We start from the raw sequence: 18990 nt of genomic DNA, 5'->3' as shown, positions 1-18990 counted from the left end.
AGACAATAGGGATTTCTGCCGATAACAACGACTCCAGTAGGGTGGATTTTGGAATGCAAAGTTTTATATATATATATATATGGCAATAAAAGAGGTGAATGAAGAGGAATCTTCATTTGTTTTCTGTGGGTGTTTTTATAGGAATGTGGATCTTTCAGATCAATTTGAAGAGTGCCTATTTTTTGCATGTTCCCCATATTATCATAAGGGTGTCATGCAGTGTGGGACTTGCAATAGTTTGGTCTTGACTCGTTCACGCCATGCCTTGGTCTTGACTTGGTCTCAACCTCTCAAAGTCTTGGTCTTGTCTCGGTCTCCATACACTCTGGTCTTGACTTGGTCTCGGTTTAGGTGGTCTTGACTACACCACTTGATCCAACCCACAACTTTACGATGCTGTTTGCGAATGTTCGTAGGAACTATATTTTCGGGAAACACTAATGTTTTTAACATTTAAATTTAAGACCATAGTTGGCTAATGATGCTTTTGGGAAAGTACCCTGCTGTATACAGTTACACTTGAGTTAATATGTACAGTATATTTACAAACATTAGAGGGATAGGGTTGAGAACCACTGCTCCACTGGTTTGTTAATCATGTCAAACTCACACCATTTGTTGGGTCAAAGTTGCTGTGTCAGGCAGGACAGGCCAATCAAACAAATAAAGGAAAAGCAAAAAGAGAAAAATCAGAGCACAGGTTTTGCAAGTTTTCTCAACAAACATGTTTTTCCTTCCAAACTAATATTGCAATATTGACATCAGCACAAAAACTTAAAATCAGGGTTTCAACATCATTTGTTTATCGTCATGTTCATCATCTTAACTTTATGCATATATAAATTAACATCTTGTCATGGATAAGGAGGCACTACACCAGCAAGGAGGTCAATTTACATCTGCCAAATGCATAAATGTACATCTATTAACTATGAACATACACACGTCCTCTACACCGCAAAACGTTCACAACAGAAACCTTCATTCCTTTGTTGCATAAAGAACAAATCAACATAAAAAATAGCATTTACATTACATGTTTCTTTACTGTCTCAATGTAGGTGTTTGTCTCTACTCACCACAGTTGTACAGTTACAGTAGAATACAATCTTAATAAATTACATCATCATATACATATATGACGGCGTGGACCCACACGTATTTATACAGTTATGGTACATAAGTATTTTCATTGCAGTCCAAATCAAATTAATACAATATGGTAACTATAGAGCATTACAGTATGTCACTTTTTCAAAGCATTGTTCTTTTGTTACCCAACATTTACAATCATAACACTATAGTTTTATTTTCTATACATAAACACAACTCATACACACTTAATATAATAATGAGGACAATCCCCAATACGATAAACCCAACATGTTGTGCGTGTATCCTTCTGCGCTTATTTTGTGTACATTTTACGTGATGTTTTAACAATGCAAATCTTTTTCTAGATTGGGAAATTTTTACTTGGACAAATCACAATGCTGAGGGGACATTCCTCTGAACATATTACCTCACATCATGTTCACTATATTTTAACTGCCATGCTGAAACTCCATGAATGATGCACATCTCCATGTATACACAGTGCCATATGTTCTTAGTACAGCAAGCATTGTCAAAATAATGGATGTACCATCATCAGGAGGTCAGTATTGGATGGAATAGCAATTTACTGTATTGCCTCCAAATCATATGTTGGCACCAATGTTTCTATAAACTTTTAACTTTGATATTATTTCAAAACTGATATTTGATTTTATAAGATACTATGCATTTAAAACTGCAGTCTTGAAACAGATGCAGAGGGTGTCGGTAAACAGGTCATGTAACAACAAGGATTCGTCCAACAGCACTGCAAAAAAATTATCATTTTCTTAATCAGTATTTTTGTACATTTTTTGTTAAAATATCTTAATATTGTTCATACATGATAAAAGTAGTTAAGACTTAAGAAATACGATTTCTCTAAAAACATCTTGAATTAAGTTTTTCTCCAAAAATTATTTTACCCCATCAGCTATTTTTAACCCTTGTTTTAAGCATTGACCTCACTACATTTTTGTACACCTGTGTTTCAAATTAACTTTATGATTTGTTATACTATTTGTATTATGTATTTTGTCTTTTAAAATGTGATGCACGTATGTAGCCCAAACTTTTTCTAAAACATTTATGTCCTTCTGAAGAACCTTGATTTAGTATCGAGGTGACCATGAATAGATGCGGAATAAAGATAAGTTTAGACAAGTCCTTCTCTTCCTGAAAGGCTCTATGAGACAACACAATATCTGTATAGTACAATTTACTCATAGTGTAACTAAAAACAGCACAAGGCTTCAACAAACATGAGGTGACACTGCAGTTGAAGTGCAGCAACTGTAAAACTGGGAACAACTGGGGCCATGTTTGGAATAGCATACTAACATACTACTCTTTCTTTTTTCTGGTTCCGCATTATATTACTTAAATACTGTATATACTTATCACAGTATGTGATTTCTTTTTGTATACCTGAAATTCTACATTTTCATTATATAGTATGACCTTCCATTTCCAGTGTGATGAATGAACCATAATTAATTGCAACATTACAAGGTCATGGGACAACTATGTAGCATACTACTGTTTGAAATGTTTATCATGGAATAATTTCTACAGTTTCACTTGCTATTACAATGAAACAGTAGGCAGTAAACTGTGTATACTGTGCAGTGTTGGGTAAGTAGTATTCAATTCTGAACATCGCCTGAGAGTTTCTTCACTTCATGGTTTGAGGTTGATGTGATTCTGCTGCCCGCCGTGGTCACTGTGGGTATTGCATACAGAACAGGTGTCCAGAGGAATTGAGAGCTACATGCTCCATAGCACATGCTTGCTATGCATAAGACACAGACATCAAAAGGACGATATCTAATATAATACACAGTGCAACAAGGCCTGAACACATGTTGATAGAAAACAGAATAGCCCGTTGAGTGTTATTTTCTGTTTAGACACCATGACTGAGTTGCTAGACATTGGACAAATACCCCGTAATGCACACACAAACTCTTCTAAAGTGTTTTGAAAAATTTTAAAATACACATTGTGGCCACATGAAGGTCTGTCCAGTTGAATATTGTCTTAATAACAGTATTCTATATTTATGTTAGTAATATCATTTCAAATAACTTGTAAGTCACACAAATAATCCTGTATTTGCATAACTGACTGGTCATTTATTGGTTTATGTGTTTGGTTGTGTGTATGTTTATATAATTTGTAAATATTTGCAAATAGATATTACTTGTGAGCAAGCTCGTCCTGTCTCCCAGACAAGATCAATATATATACAATGTGGTTATCAGTTACTAAGATTTTTAGATTTTAAACAAGACTGCATTGCACATCTTTAGGGAAAGTCGTTCATTTGAAGTCTCTGGCATTTTTGCCATGATATTAGGTCGGACAAACAGAGCTGCCTCCAATGGTGCGGTCTCCTCTGGTCAACTAATTAGATTTCCTCAACGTAATTGGCCGGGTATAATCCCATTTGGCTGTTGTCCAGGCGACCTCTGCACCAGCCCTGGTCATCTTCCTCCTCGATCTTCGTAAATTCATCACCTGTGTGTCATACATAATATCACTTACATAAATTCAGTGGTATAGACCATCTGTTCAAAAAAAATACAAAATAAATAATCATACATAAATACTTGTGTGATTCTCTCCTGGGCCCAAATGAGTAGTATGTACTATAGAGCTGTGGTTCTCAACCAAGTGTGATTTACTACTAATGTTAGTTGACTTTTCCAGTTGTAGGCTACAGCAAAACAATAACCTATTAACTGTTAACAACTATTGTTAACTGTCCCACCACTTGCTCAACAACTTTTTCAGACATTTTCTTTTAAATATACAGATACTTATGTGACTTTGCAATTCATTTTCATAAAAAATAAAATAAAAATGGTTATATGGACCCCCCGCAATTACGCAACGGACAAGCTTGTAAATGTATTTAGTTACAGTATGTAACGCAAACATTAAAATGTATCACCTTGCAAGTCATGCACTATAGTAGTGTTGTCACCATACTAAAATTTCAGTAGTCCGTACTAATACTACATTTCACGGTTCTCAAAATCAATTTTGATAGATTAAAAAGTGCTAATATGGTAATGTGCGTTTAAACACACTACTTTAGCCTAACATAAATAAAAAGGAATGAATGTTTCCTTCAAATATTTCTCAGTTAAGTAGGCATTGCTTACGTGTTTTTAAGCAGGGCACTATTGAAATCTGTTTTATTTTTACCCAAATCCATTTTTCATTTTTTAATTTGTAATTATTTTTCCAGAATTCCATGTTTTTAATTTCATTCAATATCAAAATTGTTTCTAATCAAATTAATTCTTAAAACTTTAAAAAGCTTTCAAAAAGTAAAGAATAAAACTATTTCTTTTCAACATACCATTGCATTTTTTAACAAACATTTACTCAATACAAATGCACTCTTGCTTGTGGTATATTGCTTAATTTGTATTATTATTATCATTATTCATTAGTCATTATTCATTGTTATTTTTAATGTGACTAAATATTAAATTTTTCTACACAGTTGTAATTTCTTGAATGTCAGACATCAAGCTTTTATTCAGAATAGAGCTTTTATTTTGACGTAAGCTTTTATTTTGACGTGTGGTTTTGATGGAAGCTTCCCTACTTGTTCTGATGAATAAACAGTTTGCTGCATGGCCCAGTTGCTGTGATTTAATTATTTAAATATATGGTCTACATAAGCTGCGTGGTTCACAGTGGATTAGTGTTCTGCCTTGTAATCTCATATAATGTGAATGATTCTCAATGTCTGTTTTCAGTGTATGAGCAGTCTGCTTCACACATTTATTTAAAGTACACTGCTCGAAAGCAGACTAAGTTTGCAGCCTTTCGTGGTTTAATAATCACACTAGGACATATTATGATTTTAATTTGATTAATTGTGTTTTTCACTGTAAAAGGAGTAGCAGAGCACAAGATCAAACAAGCATGTGAGCATTTGAATGTAGTCGAGTGCACAGGTACTGAATAGAGTCTGCGCTCTGTACTACCAGTTCTGCAGAAACACTGGGATTTTTACATCTTCTTTATTTTAGTACCGACTTGGTACCAAAGAACCTTTAATTTTGACAGCTCTAGTGTAGTAAAAGCTTTAAGATGTCATAAGATAGCATTTTGTGAGGAACAGGGTGAAAAGTAACTGACAATCTGCCGTTTTACTCGTGATTTGTGTGAAAGGGAATAAAAGTCGTTGTTGTTGTAGCACCTCTAGTGTTCATTTCACCAGGAAACTGCCACAATACATACAAAAAGCACGTAAGAAGAATTTAGCAAAAATGTAGGTATAGTTACGTGTTTCTACGAGACCAGGTTGAAAAGGTCAGTTGATTTTCAATAGTTTAGATCAGGTTTTAGAGTTTAAGCTAAGCTGACAACCTGTGCTCATTACTTGCTCATTCATTAATGCTAATAAAACATAATTTTTGTTCCAGTTTGCCTTAATAATACAGATGATGACATTGCGATTATCTGTTGCGATAGTCTAACCTCTGATTCTTTGCAGTGCATTCTAGCTGAGCAAATTGTACCTGCTTTGAAGATGAGCTCATCCTGCTCTTGCCCTTCATAGTCATACAGCGCCCGCACTCGCACACCTCCTTTGCTACCTGAGTCATCCTCAAAAGAGTTTGCACCACCATTGGTCTCATTCCCAGAGTATCCGGTGGGCTGCTCATCATCAGACCATTCTGTAGAGTACGTCTGGTTCTTATCATAGCTGCTCACACTAGACAAAAACACAAGACACATCATATAAGCAAGAACATGAAACAACAACAACCAGTTCCTCTATAGGTGAACCTTTTTGAAAAAAAAACATTGAAACCATTTTTTAATAGTGTTGGTAAGACAGGTGCCTAGTCATTGAGTTTAAGGACAGGAAACAGTTTTTTCTGCATCTTAAAAAGAGAACGATATAGAGGAAAATACAAGAAAGGACATCAGAAACCAGTGTGAAATCAGAAATTATGTCTGACCTGCCGCGGTCACCCGGTTGACCTCCATGCTCTGTGTTGGGAGTTGCCGGAGCAACTCCATCTGGCTTCTTCTTTTCTCTCTTGGCCACAGCATTGGTGGCTTCTGGATTATATTCCTGACAGAGAAACATACACAAGAGAGAGAAAAATGGTTTCTACACCTTATAACAAAAAATCTTGATTTATACCTGGTAAATTGCAAGTTGTCAGAATAGGAACTTTTTGTTGTCAGAATAAACATGTTTATTGCAACATGATCACACAGGAAATCGACACGCTGCTTCCAAATGTACATGTACCCTTAAATCAACCCCATTCTGCAGAGTTACTGACAAGTGCCATTCCACATCAGACATTCTTGCATCAATGTACATGTATTCATCTTTCCCTGTGGTGCTACTGATAGCATGTTGCACAAACTGTCTCAGAGACATGGGTTCTGGTCCCACATAATCCAGGAAGTAATCATGTTCACTTAAACAAAGTTGAGCATGCAGAGCCATTTCTAGCTATAAGTGGTAGCAGGTGCTTAAGTCCTGAGAGCCACAAGGTGGCTCCGCAAAGCAAGGTCTATTTTTTGTTTTTGTATTTCTAAAACTAATAAAAGCAACGAGTAAGACTAAGGCATCTGTTGGCTCAATTAGACAAGTATATGGAGCCCCCTTGTGGTCCAAGAGGGAAAGAAGTATGTAACAAGATTTACAAGTAGGGTTTCGCTTAGGGCCCCTATATGCCCCGAAACAGCCCTGTGAGCGTGATGCAGAGGTTCCGTTTTCACTTTAAATTTGCATTGGTATTTCACTGATGTTTACATTTAGAGTTGGGGTTTGGGTTAGGCTTTATGGTTAAAAATATGCATGTATCAGATCATTTACTACCAAAAATACAACTTGCTTTTAGCGCCACCCTGTGGGCATTTCAATTCAACAACACTTATAGCTTTGGCCACAAGAGGCAGTGGTTAAAATTTCAGCAGCAAAACTACTGTAGTCTAATTTACAGAGTGATCAGTCTGGTTTATTGACACTGATTTGAAAATAATACATTTATGTAAGGTGTAAAAGGCATTTTATACAACATACTGTATCTATATTTAAAATGTGTATGAGCCAAATGAATACTTTTCTGTAATAATTTAAACAGTAAAACAATTATGCAACACAATTCGTGAAACAGCAAAAATTTACAAAAATATCTTTATTTTGATCAACAGAAATTGTAATCAATAAATTGTTTTCCCAGCAACTATTACAAATGTATGGTGATATTTTAGAGGAGATTTTACACAAAAAAAATATATTTAAAATAGGAGTTTAAAGACCAAATACAAACCCACATATGTGACTCCTTGTGATTCGAATTGATTGATTGTGAAATGTATTTGTGTAATTTAAATTATAGCAACACTGTAATGTATATTATGAGAAAAGACCTAACCTTGATCATTTAAACTAAACCTAGAAACTTGAAAAGGGCATAAAACTGTTACAAAATCTCTGTTGGTAATTGTTTATTAAATGTTGTGTACCTCAAACTGTGGCCAGTTCATGTACATGCCCGGACCGTGATTATTACTAAACCACTTCAGATCCTCTTGTGTGTTCGCAGCCAGAATGGTGCGTTCAAACTCACGGTACACTGCAACATAGCTAGAGCATACAAAACACAAACACAGAAACACATTAAGATGTCACATATACATCTGGACATTATAATCCAGAGAACTGCATTGCTCAGAGATTGATGGTTCTTAGATTTGGACGTTCATAGAGATGTAATTGAAATCTCTGTTACGTTTCATTTCAGTATCAACTTTGTCACAAATATATGTGACAAAGGTCATATATAATTTTTAGAGCATTACTCATCATAATTGCATTTGTACTAGTAATAGTTCCAAGTACGGAGCTCTCTAATGACATTTTAATTGGTAAAAAATGCCATTGCAGAGCTCTGTGATTCAATTGTAGAGCTCTGCAGTTGCATTCTTACTGGTACAAATGCAAATAGAGAGCCCTCTAACTGGAATTCTTACTAGTAGAAAATATTTTGTAGTGCTCTCTAATTGAAATTTTCCTTTTTCAAGGGAGCATTAAAAGCTAAATCGGCTTGGCATAAAGATGTTTCTCCAAAACAGAGAAATAAAATAGAATCAAATGAGACGACTGTCATGGCATGTGGTAAGAATATAGAGATATAAAATGATTGTGTTTAGCACAGATTTGGTATTGGATGATTTCAATGAGAAATGGTTGAGATCATACTGAAATGACTGAGTTTAGGTTATCATTGGTATCTTTGTAAATCTGTGCACAGTTTGAGACATTGTTAAAGATCTCATTTGTGTCTTTCCTATTGGAATGGGTTGGTTTTCAATTTTTGTTCTATACCCCCCACGAATGACTATTTTATGATCATTTTAATCAAATTGGGTATTTAATGAATGTTTGAGTGAGTGCTGAGCAGTAAATGTTGACTGGCTTTTGTGGTTACACTAACTTTTGGTTCTCTGTGAGGTTGAGATGTCGTTTGATGTCCAGTAGAACCTCTTTGAGGAACGCCAGTCGCTTTACCTCGTGTTGCTGGCATTGATCAAACACTTGATCCATACACTCCATGTACTGCGGTGTGCACTTCGATAACTCATCCAGGGATTTCTCATACTTCTCTTTAGCCTATCGCACACACACACATTAGTTATAATGTGAACAACCAATGCAATCTAAATTCAGCAATGCAATGTTACAGAAAAGCACCTCTATCCTAATGTTACTGCGGAATTAAAAATGTGTCTCGTCACCAGAGGTGGGTAGAGTAGCCAAAAACTGTACTCAAGTAAAAGTACAATTACTTCAAAAACATAATTACTCAAGTAGAAGTAAAAGTACTAACATAAATAATTACTTGAGTAAGAGTAAGTATCCAATTAAAAGAGTACTCAAGTAAAGAGTAACTCATTACTTTCACAAATTACATAATAGACATTTACTCCCCTATATTCCATTACATAATACACATTGAACATGTACAGAATTATTATTATTTTTATTATTATTAATGGAAATTCTATCATCATTCACCATCATGTTGTTACAAACCTGTTTGACTTACTTTCTTCCATACAACACAATAAGGAGAAATTAGACAGAATGTTTGCCTATTTACTTTCAGTGAATGTTTTTATATATATAGAAAGTGAATGGTGACTGAGACTGTCAGTCCCTAACATTCTGTCTAACATATTTTGTGCTCCACATAATACAAAGCCTCCCACTGGTTTGGAACAACATGAGGCTAGAGAAATGATGACATAATATTAAATTATGGCTGAGCTATCACTTTAAAGAAATAGTTTACCCCAAAATGAAAATTCTCTCATCATTCACTCACCCACATGCCATCCCAGATGTGAATGACTTCCTTTCTTCTGCAGAACACAAATTCAGATTTTTAAAAGAATATTTTAGCTCTGTAGGCCAAATTTTTGATGCTCCAAAAAGCACATAAAGGCATTATAAAAGTAATCCATAAGACTCCATTGGTTTAATCAATGTCTTCAGAAGTAATATGATAGGTGTGGGTGAGAAACAGATCAATATTTGTAATTTTTTGCTAGACAGCAGGGGCGATATGCAGAAAAGATTGCAAATCACTAAAAACACAAGAAGAATGTGAAAGTGATCCGTTTCTCCGTTTCTCGTCCACACCTATCACATCACTTCTGAAGATACTGATTTAACCACTAGAGTCTTATGGATTATTTTTATGCTGACGTGTTTGTTTGTTTGTTTAGCTTTAAAATGTTGCCACCCATTCACTTGCATTGTATGGACCTACAGAGGTGAGAAATTCTTCTAAATATCTTCATTTAAATTCAGCAGATGAAAGAAAGTCATACACATCTGGGGTGAGTAAATAATGAAAATTGTACATTTTGTGTGAATTGTCCCTTTAAGGGCTCTTGTCAGATCTGGATGAATTTGTCAATAAGAAGAGAGGTTTGGAAACATTTCTAGTAAATATTACAGTGAAAACATGAAAACGTCCAAGGACATTTTATATAATGCTGAAATATAATGCCTTCATTTGCTACCTCATATCTTTTAAAGTCCTGTGTGGATTCTTATTTCAGTGCAGTTACAATTTTCAGTGTCGTAAGTAGTTATATCATTAGTTCTGTACAGTAGTACCACCGCTCTCTAAATGCAGAGTACACAACCTACGTTGGGCACCAACCCTGATCGTTGAACACTCGCTGTGTCTGAAACCACCCCCTATTCACACTACTAATATAGTGCACTATTTCGAGTTTTCGCTATTTTGTAGGAGTGTCTGAATTCTGAGTGAGCCACTCGTTCCCTACTTTTGTTCACTCATTCTTACCCACAATGCACTCTAATTTCAAGCGTAAATTTCAAGTACACTCGATGATGATTAATTTCCCACAATCCACCACAGGGAAGATGTACGAGCTGGGAGTTTACTGCTTCCTTCACTCCTGCAATATTTTATTTTATTCTGAATGTAGTTTAAATAGCTTTTTGATGAATAATTTCTGGATTAAAATAACATAATAACATATAGAGAGACAAAACATATAGAAACATTAAAAATGTATCTATAATAGGAAATAGTGAATGAGTGAACGATTGCGGACCCAACCACTCTCTTCGCGACGATTGCCTCGTGCACATCACACACGTGCGCATTGCGCACCTCACTGTGCACGTGCAGAAATGCTGTCTGTTTGCGCTCCAGTTGTTGATCATGCGAATCGCAGTAATTTACACTTAACTTGGATGTTTACACAGATTTTTACAGTTAACCCGCCTGAAGTAGCTGCAATAGTTTCCAGTACTCCCCGCGAGGGCGTGGAGTGAATGCATAAATACTGCTTATGACATGCGGGACAAAGCAAACTTATATTGCTGCACTGATTTAAAAATGTACACAAACTGATGTCATAAGAGCCCAGTTACAGAATCACCCTGTAAATGACCATCTCATTACACATAAAGCCAGCGTTAGAATTATAGCCAACATTTAACACAGCGTGCTGCCTGAAGTTGGAGCTGTGACTTTAATCTTGAAATATCAGCTTATCTTGGTGTTAAAAGAAGGAATTGCATGATGAAATAATTCTTTTTTCTGTGTGGAGTGCAGAAAGTGATTCACTTTGAAGAGTTTGATGCTGCTGCACTGATGACTTGAGTCTCATCACTCAAGTGGGAGCGTCTCATCACGCTCAACTGTGAAATTCTGCTCTCATAAAAGTCCCATTCAATAATCTCTCAATAAATTACACATTCGTTCAAATTAAACCCAGTAATATAACGACAGTAACACCACACATTGTATAGAAGTAAAAGTAAAAAAAAATCATTAGAAATTTATTTGAGAGAAAGTAAAAAGTACCCACTTTTAAACCTACTCTAAAAGTTAAATTTTCCCCAAAATGTTACTCGAGTAAATGTAACGAGTTACTACCCACCTCTGCTCATCACAATCAATTTATGATTGCGACACCTTATCATCCTCTATGTTTAATTATTTAGGGCCAGTGGTGGCTCAGTGGTTAAGGCTCTGGGTTACTGACCGAAAGGTTGGGGGTTCAAGCCCCAGCACCGCCAAGATTGGTGTCAAGATAGCCCCAACCACTGTTGGGCCCTTGACCCTATCTGCTCCAGGGCTGCTGTTTCATGACTGACCCTGTGCTCTGACCCCAGCTTAGTTGGGATATGTGAAAACAACAGCATTTCATTTGCTCTGTACCTGTACTCTGCACAATGACAATAAAGTTGAAACTTAATTCATAGTCATAATATAGTAATTCAATTCAGTAATGTTTAGATTTGATATTGATATCAAGCACACTACATAAAACAGTGCTTTCCCATTAGAATGACTCATAGTTGTAAGAGTTCTGATTGAAAGTGCATGTCTCTCTTGAGATATGGTCCAGAGCCAGCTCTTAATCCAATCAGAATACCATGTCTTTACTTGTTGTACTGGATTTGATTGTTTCATGGCTTTTACCGTCTTGTCTACTTTGTGGTTTTATATGGTATATAAATAATAGTATTACATAAACTGATAACTCTTTACATTTGTCAGGCTCTTGTCAGGCTCCGCCCCCCTTGTTTCCCCGCTCCAACTTTCCAGAATTCTAATCATCCACACCTGACAGTTGTTAACAATCTCATCATGGACTCTATATGTGCTCATACCAAACACTTTTCATTGTCTACTCTCATCTTGAGCTACCCAGATCGACTTCCTGATCCCATTGTGATTTTTGCTTCATACTAAGCCTTATTCTTCATTACAGTTCTTCGGTTGCTCTTTTCGTTTGTGTTAATAAACCTGCATTTGGGTTCCTATACACTGCCGGCAAACAGTTTGGAATAATGTAGATTTTGCGCTTATGGAAAAAAATTGGTACTCTTATTCTCCAATGCGGCATTCAACTGATCACAATTTATAGTCAGGACATTAATAACGTAAAAAAATTACTATTACAATTTGAAAAAAAGGCTCAGAACTTCTTTAACTATTTCAAAGAGTTCTCATCAAACAAAATCCTCCACGTGCAGCAATGACAGCTTTGCAGATCTTTGGCATTCTAGCTGTCAGTTTGTCCAGAAACTCAGGTGACATTTCACCCCACACTTCCTGTATCACTTGCCATAGATGTGGCTGTCTTGTCGGGCACTTTAGCTGATCCCACAAAACTCAATTTGGTTAAGATCCATAACATTCTATTACAATTATTATTCCAATGTCTGTGTTTCTGTGTTGCCCCCTCAAACCTTTTCTTTTTGTTTTTCTGTTTCAAAAGTGGATTTTTCTTTGCAATTCTTCCCATAATCAAGGTTGGTAGGGTTACTTTTGAAATTCACTACAGATTAAAGAATACATGCTGTAAAATATCATTTGTTACGTATTCCTTTAGATTACTCAAGGTCAGTAACATATTCTAAATACTTTGGATTACTTCTTCAGCACTGTTAGATTTTTTTCACTTGTTTTGACTATAAAAACTCTGCCAGTACAGTAAGACAAAATACACATGTTAAAAATACATTCTCTGAAAAACTTTTACTTAAATTACTTATATTTTGTATTTTAAATACTTAATCCTGTTACGTGTATTTCATTACTACCCAACCCTGCCCATAAGGCCTGCACCCCTGAGTCTTCTCTTTACTGTTGTACATGAAACTGGAGCCAGGTGTCCTTTGTCTTTGAAAACTGTAGTGAACACCTTTGTATGAAATATTCAGTTTTTTGGGCAATTTCAAGCATTGAATAGCTTGAAAATAATATATTAACTGATGATTAACTGATGATTAACTGATGAAGTTCTAGAGAAAGCTGTTTCTTTTTTACCATTTTTGACCTAATATTGATCTTAGGACATGCCAGTCTATTGCATACTGTGGCAACTCAAAAACAAACATGAAGACAATGTTAAGCTTCATTTAACAAACCAAATCATTTTCAGCTATGTTTAATTTAATGGCAAGTGATTAGTAGTACCAAATGATCAATTTAGCATGATTACTCAAGGATAAGGTGTTGGAGTGATGGCTGCTGGAAATGGGGCCTGTCTAGATTTGATCAAAAATGTAAAGCTTTTCAAATATTGATGGTGCTGTTTTTTACATCAGTAATGTCCTGACTATACATTGTGATCAGCTGAATGCCACTTTGGTAAATTAAAATACCAATTTCCTTCCGAAACGGCAAAATCTGTACATTATTCTAAACTTTTGGCTGCCAATGTATATATATTCTGCTGTCTTCGTTTGATTTGACATCATTAATGTCCCCCTTGTTAAGGGTTTATAAGGGGGTTTGACTAATAAGTCAATAATAATGAATGATTATAAATCATTTATTTGCGGTAATAACACCCAGAATAAAATTTTTGACTTACATTTTATAAATTCTTAATAAATACATATATTCATACTTATGTTAATAACGTCTTATCATGATATATATCACAATGCAACAAAAACGATTATATTATAGTGACTATTTTACTATTACAGTGAGATTAAAAGGAGGGATTATGTCATGTTGTTTTTATATCCATAACTATAATGTCTTTCCTTGATCCCACAAGGTTGGATTTCAAAAGAATGGTGCTACTCCAAATGCTGTCCAAAATTAACTAGTGAAAAGCACACTCACATATTCACAGCATATATCACATAATAAAGCATGATGACCATTAAACCATACTGAATTTGATGTACATGTTTCTTATGTTGACAACTCCTTAATAAATGCTTCATATTTTGATTTACGTCACCATGAATTCAAAACTGACAATTCGTATTTTCTTATTGGATGTTGCTGTTTTTATTATAATCCTTGCATGTTATTTTTTTTTAAATGGGTTGCCCCCTTAATCTTTAATCAAAAACAATAACTTATACCCCCCATACACACACACAATAATAATTTCTGTGTGAGGCAGATGAAACTTCATCACCCACTAACAATGAAAACATACCCATTAATTGTCAAAATTGTCAATGAGTGATTATTAATCAGATTATTACAATGTTTTTTTTTCTAATCAGCATTTATTATTGCTTCTGTTGCTTTTCTTACCTTTTGTACGTCTTGTTTGCATTTCTCTGTCTTCTCGTGCAGTTTCTTCTGCTGGTCAGGAGTGACAGATGCATCTGCTTCTCGAGCTGCAGCCAGTTTCTCCTCCTTACAGGCCATGTGGTAGGTCTTCTTTGCCGAATCCATCTGCAGCAGACAGACATGTGACATTTGACTAACTGCATTACAGCAAACAGATACAACTGGATGGAGGAAGCTAGGGGAATGTTCCTGTAGTTGAACATGACTAAATAAGCTATTATAAAATGTAATTGTAACACTTTAGTTTAGGGATCAGAAATTAGAAAGTAATTCATGATTAATAATTACACTTGTAAGAGACTAGTTATGGACTTGTTTGGCATTATAATGTATTTATTACACCTTTGTTGGCTGATTTCTTATTCTTGCTTTGTAGCTCCTTTATATTTGCTTTTTTTCATAACAATTAATTTATTAGCTAAAAACAAAACATATCAATAGCTAGTATTATGCTAAATCCCTCCTTTATAGGTTCTTAGTACTCTGTGTGAATGTGCGACTTATTAAGTAGGAAATACATGTGGAATGAATATAGTATTTCAACAAAGCAGGAAAGCTTATTGTTAGGTTTAGGGGTTGGTGTAGGGTGTTTGTGGGACTCTAAATAAACACAATAAACATGTTGCATTGATGCCTCTATACCGTATGTTACTATTTAACTAGGGGTCCAAAATAGCATCTAACACTATTTGCCCTTAGTGCAAAGAAGATGCTTTTTGTTGCTATTTACACTAAGTATCAAAAGACTCTGCATTCTATATTCATTAGGGCCCAAGCACTGAAATTGGAGAGGTCCTATTGTTCTTCTAAGGATTATTAGGACCATAGACTGAAAAGTGGATTATTATTATTATATACAAGGTTTTCTGTATTTTTGGGGTACTTAACATATGTGAAAATCTTGAAATTTTGCACATACATCAGTGAGTTATCGGCCTTTAGGGCTGGGCAAAGTTTCAGGGGGCTCTGTAGCGCACCTTTAAAATGGGCAGGTAAGGGATGATCTGTTGCACCCCCATTTTCATACTAACAGTCATTAGCTCCACCCAAGAGGAAGTCAGCCTTTTTGGATTTTCTGAAAATCCTCCTAGGGGATTCATGTGACTGGCACCAAATCTGTCGCCATGGTGAAAAATTGGAAACAGGAACTGTCTTATATCTTCTGTGTGCATTGTGTGATTTTGATGAATAATCCGTTGTATGCTTGGTAAGGGGGTTGATCACATTGTTGCAGCTATTATGGGTCATAATGCCACCAACTGGCAGCAGGAAGTATGGCACTTTTAACAGACTTTGAAATAGCCCTCTTGTGTTTTCTTCAAAATTCTTAAAATAATGTCAAGATACTGCTAATGTAAAATTGTAAAGGGATATTTGATATATGAAATACTGTTGCCATGGCAATGCAGTAATTGTAATTATTCTCTCTATAGGTTTTTTTTTTATTAACAACTAACTATAACAATAAAAAATAGATTACACATTACACCATTGTAGTGGACTTTTCAAATGAGGAGGCAGAGTACCATCTCAGGAAATAGTTTTTTTTAGTCCAAAGTAAATTCACTTTTCAGTTCCATTTGACATCTAACCTCGTGCGACCCCACGTCCACATGTGTGGACGTTGTATTTTGGCTTCGCTATATGCAACGCATAATTTAAATACATTAAAACCAACTGAATACTGTTCACGAGAATCTGCACTGTCCTTTAAGGGTTAAACTTCTGGCGCACAGCATCACGTGACACAACACCTTGGCATTGATTTACGTGAAGCGCTCCTACAGGCGCAGTGACAACAAAAGTGCCTCTGGTAAGAAACCTTTTTATGTTTTTTGATTGAAAGCTGTCTGTTTGTAAATAGTAGTGTGTCTAGTTTTGTTTTATGTGCAACTTTAAAATAATCCATTAATTTTTCATGCTTCACCATGCTGATAAACGTGATGTCCACATATGTTGAAATTAGGACCACGTTTCCTCAAAGGTTGAAAAAACATTAGTTATTTTCAATATTTTTTAACATTAACACATCTGTGGTATTTTCCCTTCTTTTAAATATAAATTTAGTTATTGTTTAATTGTGTTATCACTGTAAAATATGATTCTGTTAAATAACATTAGTATATCCATTTCTATATATTTATTGTGCATTTTCTCATTGAGAATAAATGTATTCATCCAAAAGCTCAAAAATGTTGCTTTCAGAGGATTTATATTGCGTTAGGATGAAAATAAGGTGCATTCCTAACTATTCTGAGACCACATACTGGATGTGGACATCAATTTGTAGGAAAACTATTTGCTCTATAATTTGTTTGTTTTTTGCTTGTTTATTAGATGCTACTAGTTAAAAATCAAAAAGGGAATTGGAAAATGCACACAGCAGAAATCTTTAGAGGTCGTTTTATCAAAAAACAAGGTTTTATGATAGACAGTATTCAAAAGATTATATCTCGGCAATGGGTTGGGATAGAAGCATTAATGTTAAATATTTTTGACTTGAATAAAAGCAGTTAATTTAGATGTCACAACATGAAGTACATTTTAGATAGGTTTTTATTTTTCTGTATATTGCTCATACATATAAATGAAAAATAATATTATCTTTATCAATAATGTATTGTAGGAAATGACAGTATTCTGCCTCAAAATTTGAGTTCATTTAGAATAACCACATCACCAAATTAATTCATTATTATAGAGACAAAGAAGTGTTCACACCTCCTCTAGTGGTTGTATCACAGCATGATAAAATGGTCAACACTTGTTAAATGAGAGCCGGAGTGGGCCATTGAGAACCATCCCAGACAATGGGGTGCCTGAGCTTCATTATCATACGGGCCATATATTTTAGGGTTCTTAATTTACATGAAGAGCACAACCTAATTAACACTGTGGGAAGCAAAATTTGTTTATAATGTTCTTTGATCAGCCTGACTGTCACTGCAACAATATAATAAAGATTTCAACATCTTCCAGCTAGATAAAGATCTGTCCTGTGTGTGTTTATTTTTTAAAGTAAATCATTAAGATCAGTATTCATTGAAATGGACCATACGGGCACCACTGTACCTCTTTGAGTTTCTTAGCCCAGGGTTTCTGGGCTTTTTTGAAGCCCTCCTCAGCCTCTTTGGTTTCCTTGAATCCACCAATTATCTGTCTGTGGTATGAGTCTTTCTGCCAGTTCTTCACCTTCTCAATGTCCTCGTTCATGAGTCCATTCTTCACCTCCTGATGAAGTTCACTCACCTTATCAGCCTCTGTCATCATGGCTAACCAGGCTCGCTCCACAGAACCATACTGAGGCCCTGTCAATTACAACACTCACATATAAACTTTACATATACTGTACAAGACCCCAGAAGCTTTTGGACAGTTAAGCCACGTGTAAAAATGTACACAACTAATCAAATAGTTTTCATGTGTTTTTGTCTTGCTAAAACTTTGGGGGGTAAAATCTGCCACTGCCACAAGACAAAATACACATAGAAACTATATATTCTCTGAAAACAAGCCTTTTATATATATTACTCTGTTTTATTATCAGGAACATTCATAATGTATTAAGGAAGAAAATGTCTCTTTAATTATTCTTGATAGGATGCACAGAAACTACAGGACTGTTTCATGTCAGAACCTTTCTCAATAAGTTGTCTCCATCTCTTGGACCACTCTGTGAGCTGTGCACTGTAGGACTTCTCGATCTTGGCACGTTCCTGAAGACAGTTCATGAGATCATTGCAAAGTCGATGGCCGTCGTCAATTCTCTTGACAGCACGCTTATAATTTCCCACCTAGGTGAAGAGGTAGAGATTATCCTACATAAATACTCAATCTGTCTTAATCAAAATGATCATCAATTCATTCAAAAGTAAAACATTAACTTATTGTTTTGATTAATTATTCTGCTAACAATTTACATGAATGTTCTGTTTGTTAAGGGTTTATAAAGGGGTTCATTAAGTAAGGGATAATGTACAGTCAGCCAGTTGTTATCACACAATAAACCTGACAGGGTGATCAGGACCTGGCGTGAAGCGGAAGACACTTGTATCACCCTGAAGGGGTTTATTTTGCAATAACAACTATTATTTTTTCCGCTTTTTACACTTATTACACAGCTACTCACTAAATAAAAAAATAAAATGCACATTTTACACTGATTTGTGTTGAAATTATGTAATAATGTGAGAAGAAATAAATCACCGAACAGCTGAAATCCACCTCCTGTTTGTGTCGG

At 35.3% G+C, this 18990-nt stretch overlaps 1 protein-coding gene across 2 annotated transcripts in view; it reads right to left on the bottom strand.

The window, feature by feature from the left end:
- Positions 1-720: 720 nt before the first annotated feature.
- Positions 721-18990, bottom strand: part of pacsin1a (protein kinase C and casein kinase substrate in neurons 1a) — a 73341-nt gene continuing 55071 nt past the window's right edge. For both annotated transcript variants that reach the window (XM_052105115.1, XM_052105117.1), the window contains exons 3-10: positions 18388-18544; positions 17823-18058; positions 14712-14855; positions 8586-8761; positions 7615-7735; positions 6087-6202; positions 5640-5836; positions 721-3615 (exon numbers count right to left, since the gene is read on the bottom strand). In XM_052105115.1, coding sequence (XP_051961075.1) covers positions 3506-3615; positions 5640-5836; positions 6087-6202; positions 7615-7735; positions 8586-8761; positions 14712-14855; positions 17823-18058; positions 18388-18544 — 1257 coding nt within the window. In that variant the 3' untranslated portion in view covers positions 721-3505. The remainder of the gene's footprint in view (positions 3616-5639; positions 5837-6086; positions 6203-7614; positions 7736-8585; positions 8762-14711; positions 14856-17822; positions 18059-18387; positions 18545-18990) is intronic.

The sequence above is a fragment of the Xyrauchen texanus genome, chromosome 35, assembly GCF_025860055.1.
Source record: "Xyrauchen texanus isolate HMW12.3.18 chromosome 35, RBS_HiC_50CHRs, whole genome shotgun sequence".
NCBI classification, from domain to species: Eukaryota; Metazoa; Chordata; class Actinopteri; order Cypriniformes; family Catostomidae; genus Xyrauchen; species Xyrauchen texanus.
Note: the sequence above shows the minus strand (reverse complement) of the source record. Positions and strands in the feature narration are given on the sequence as shown.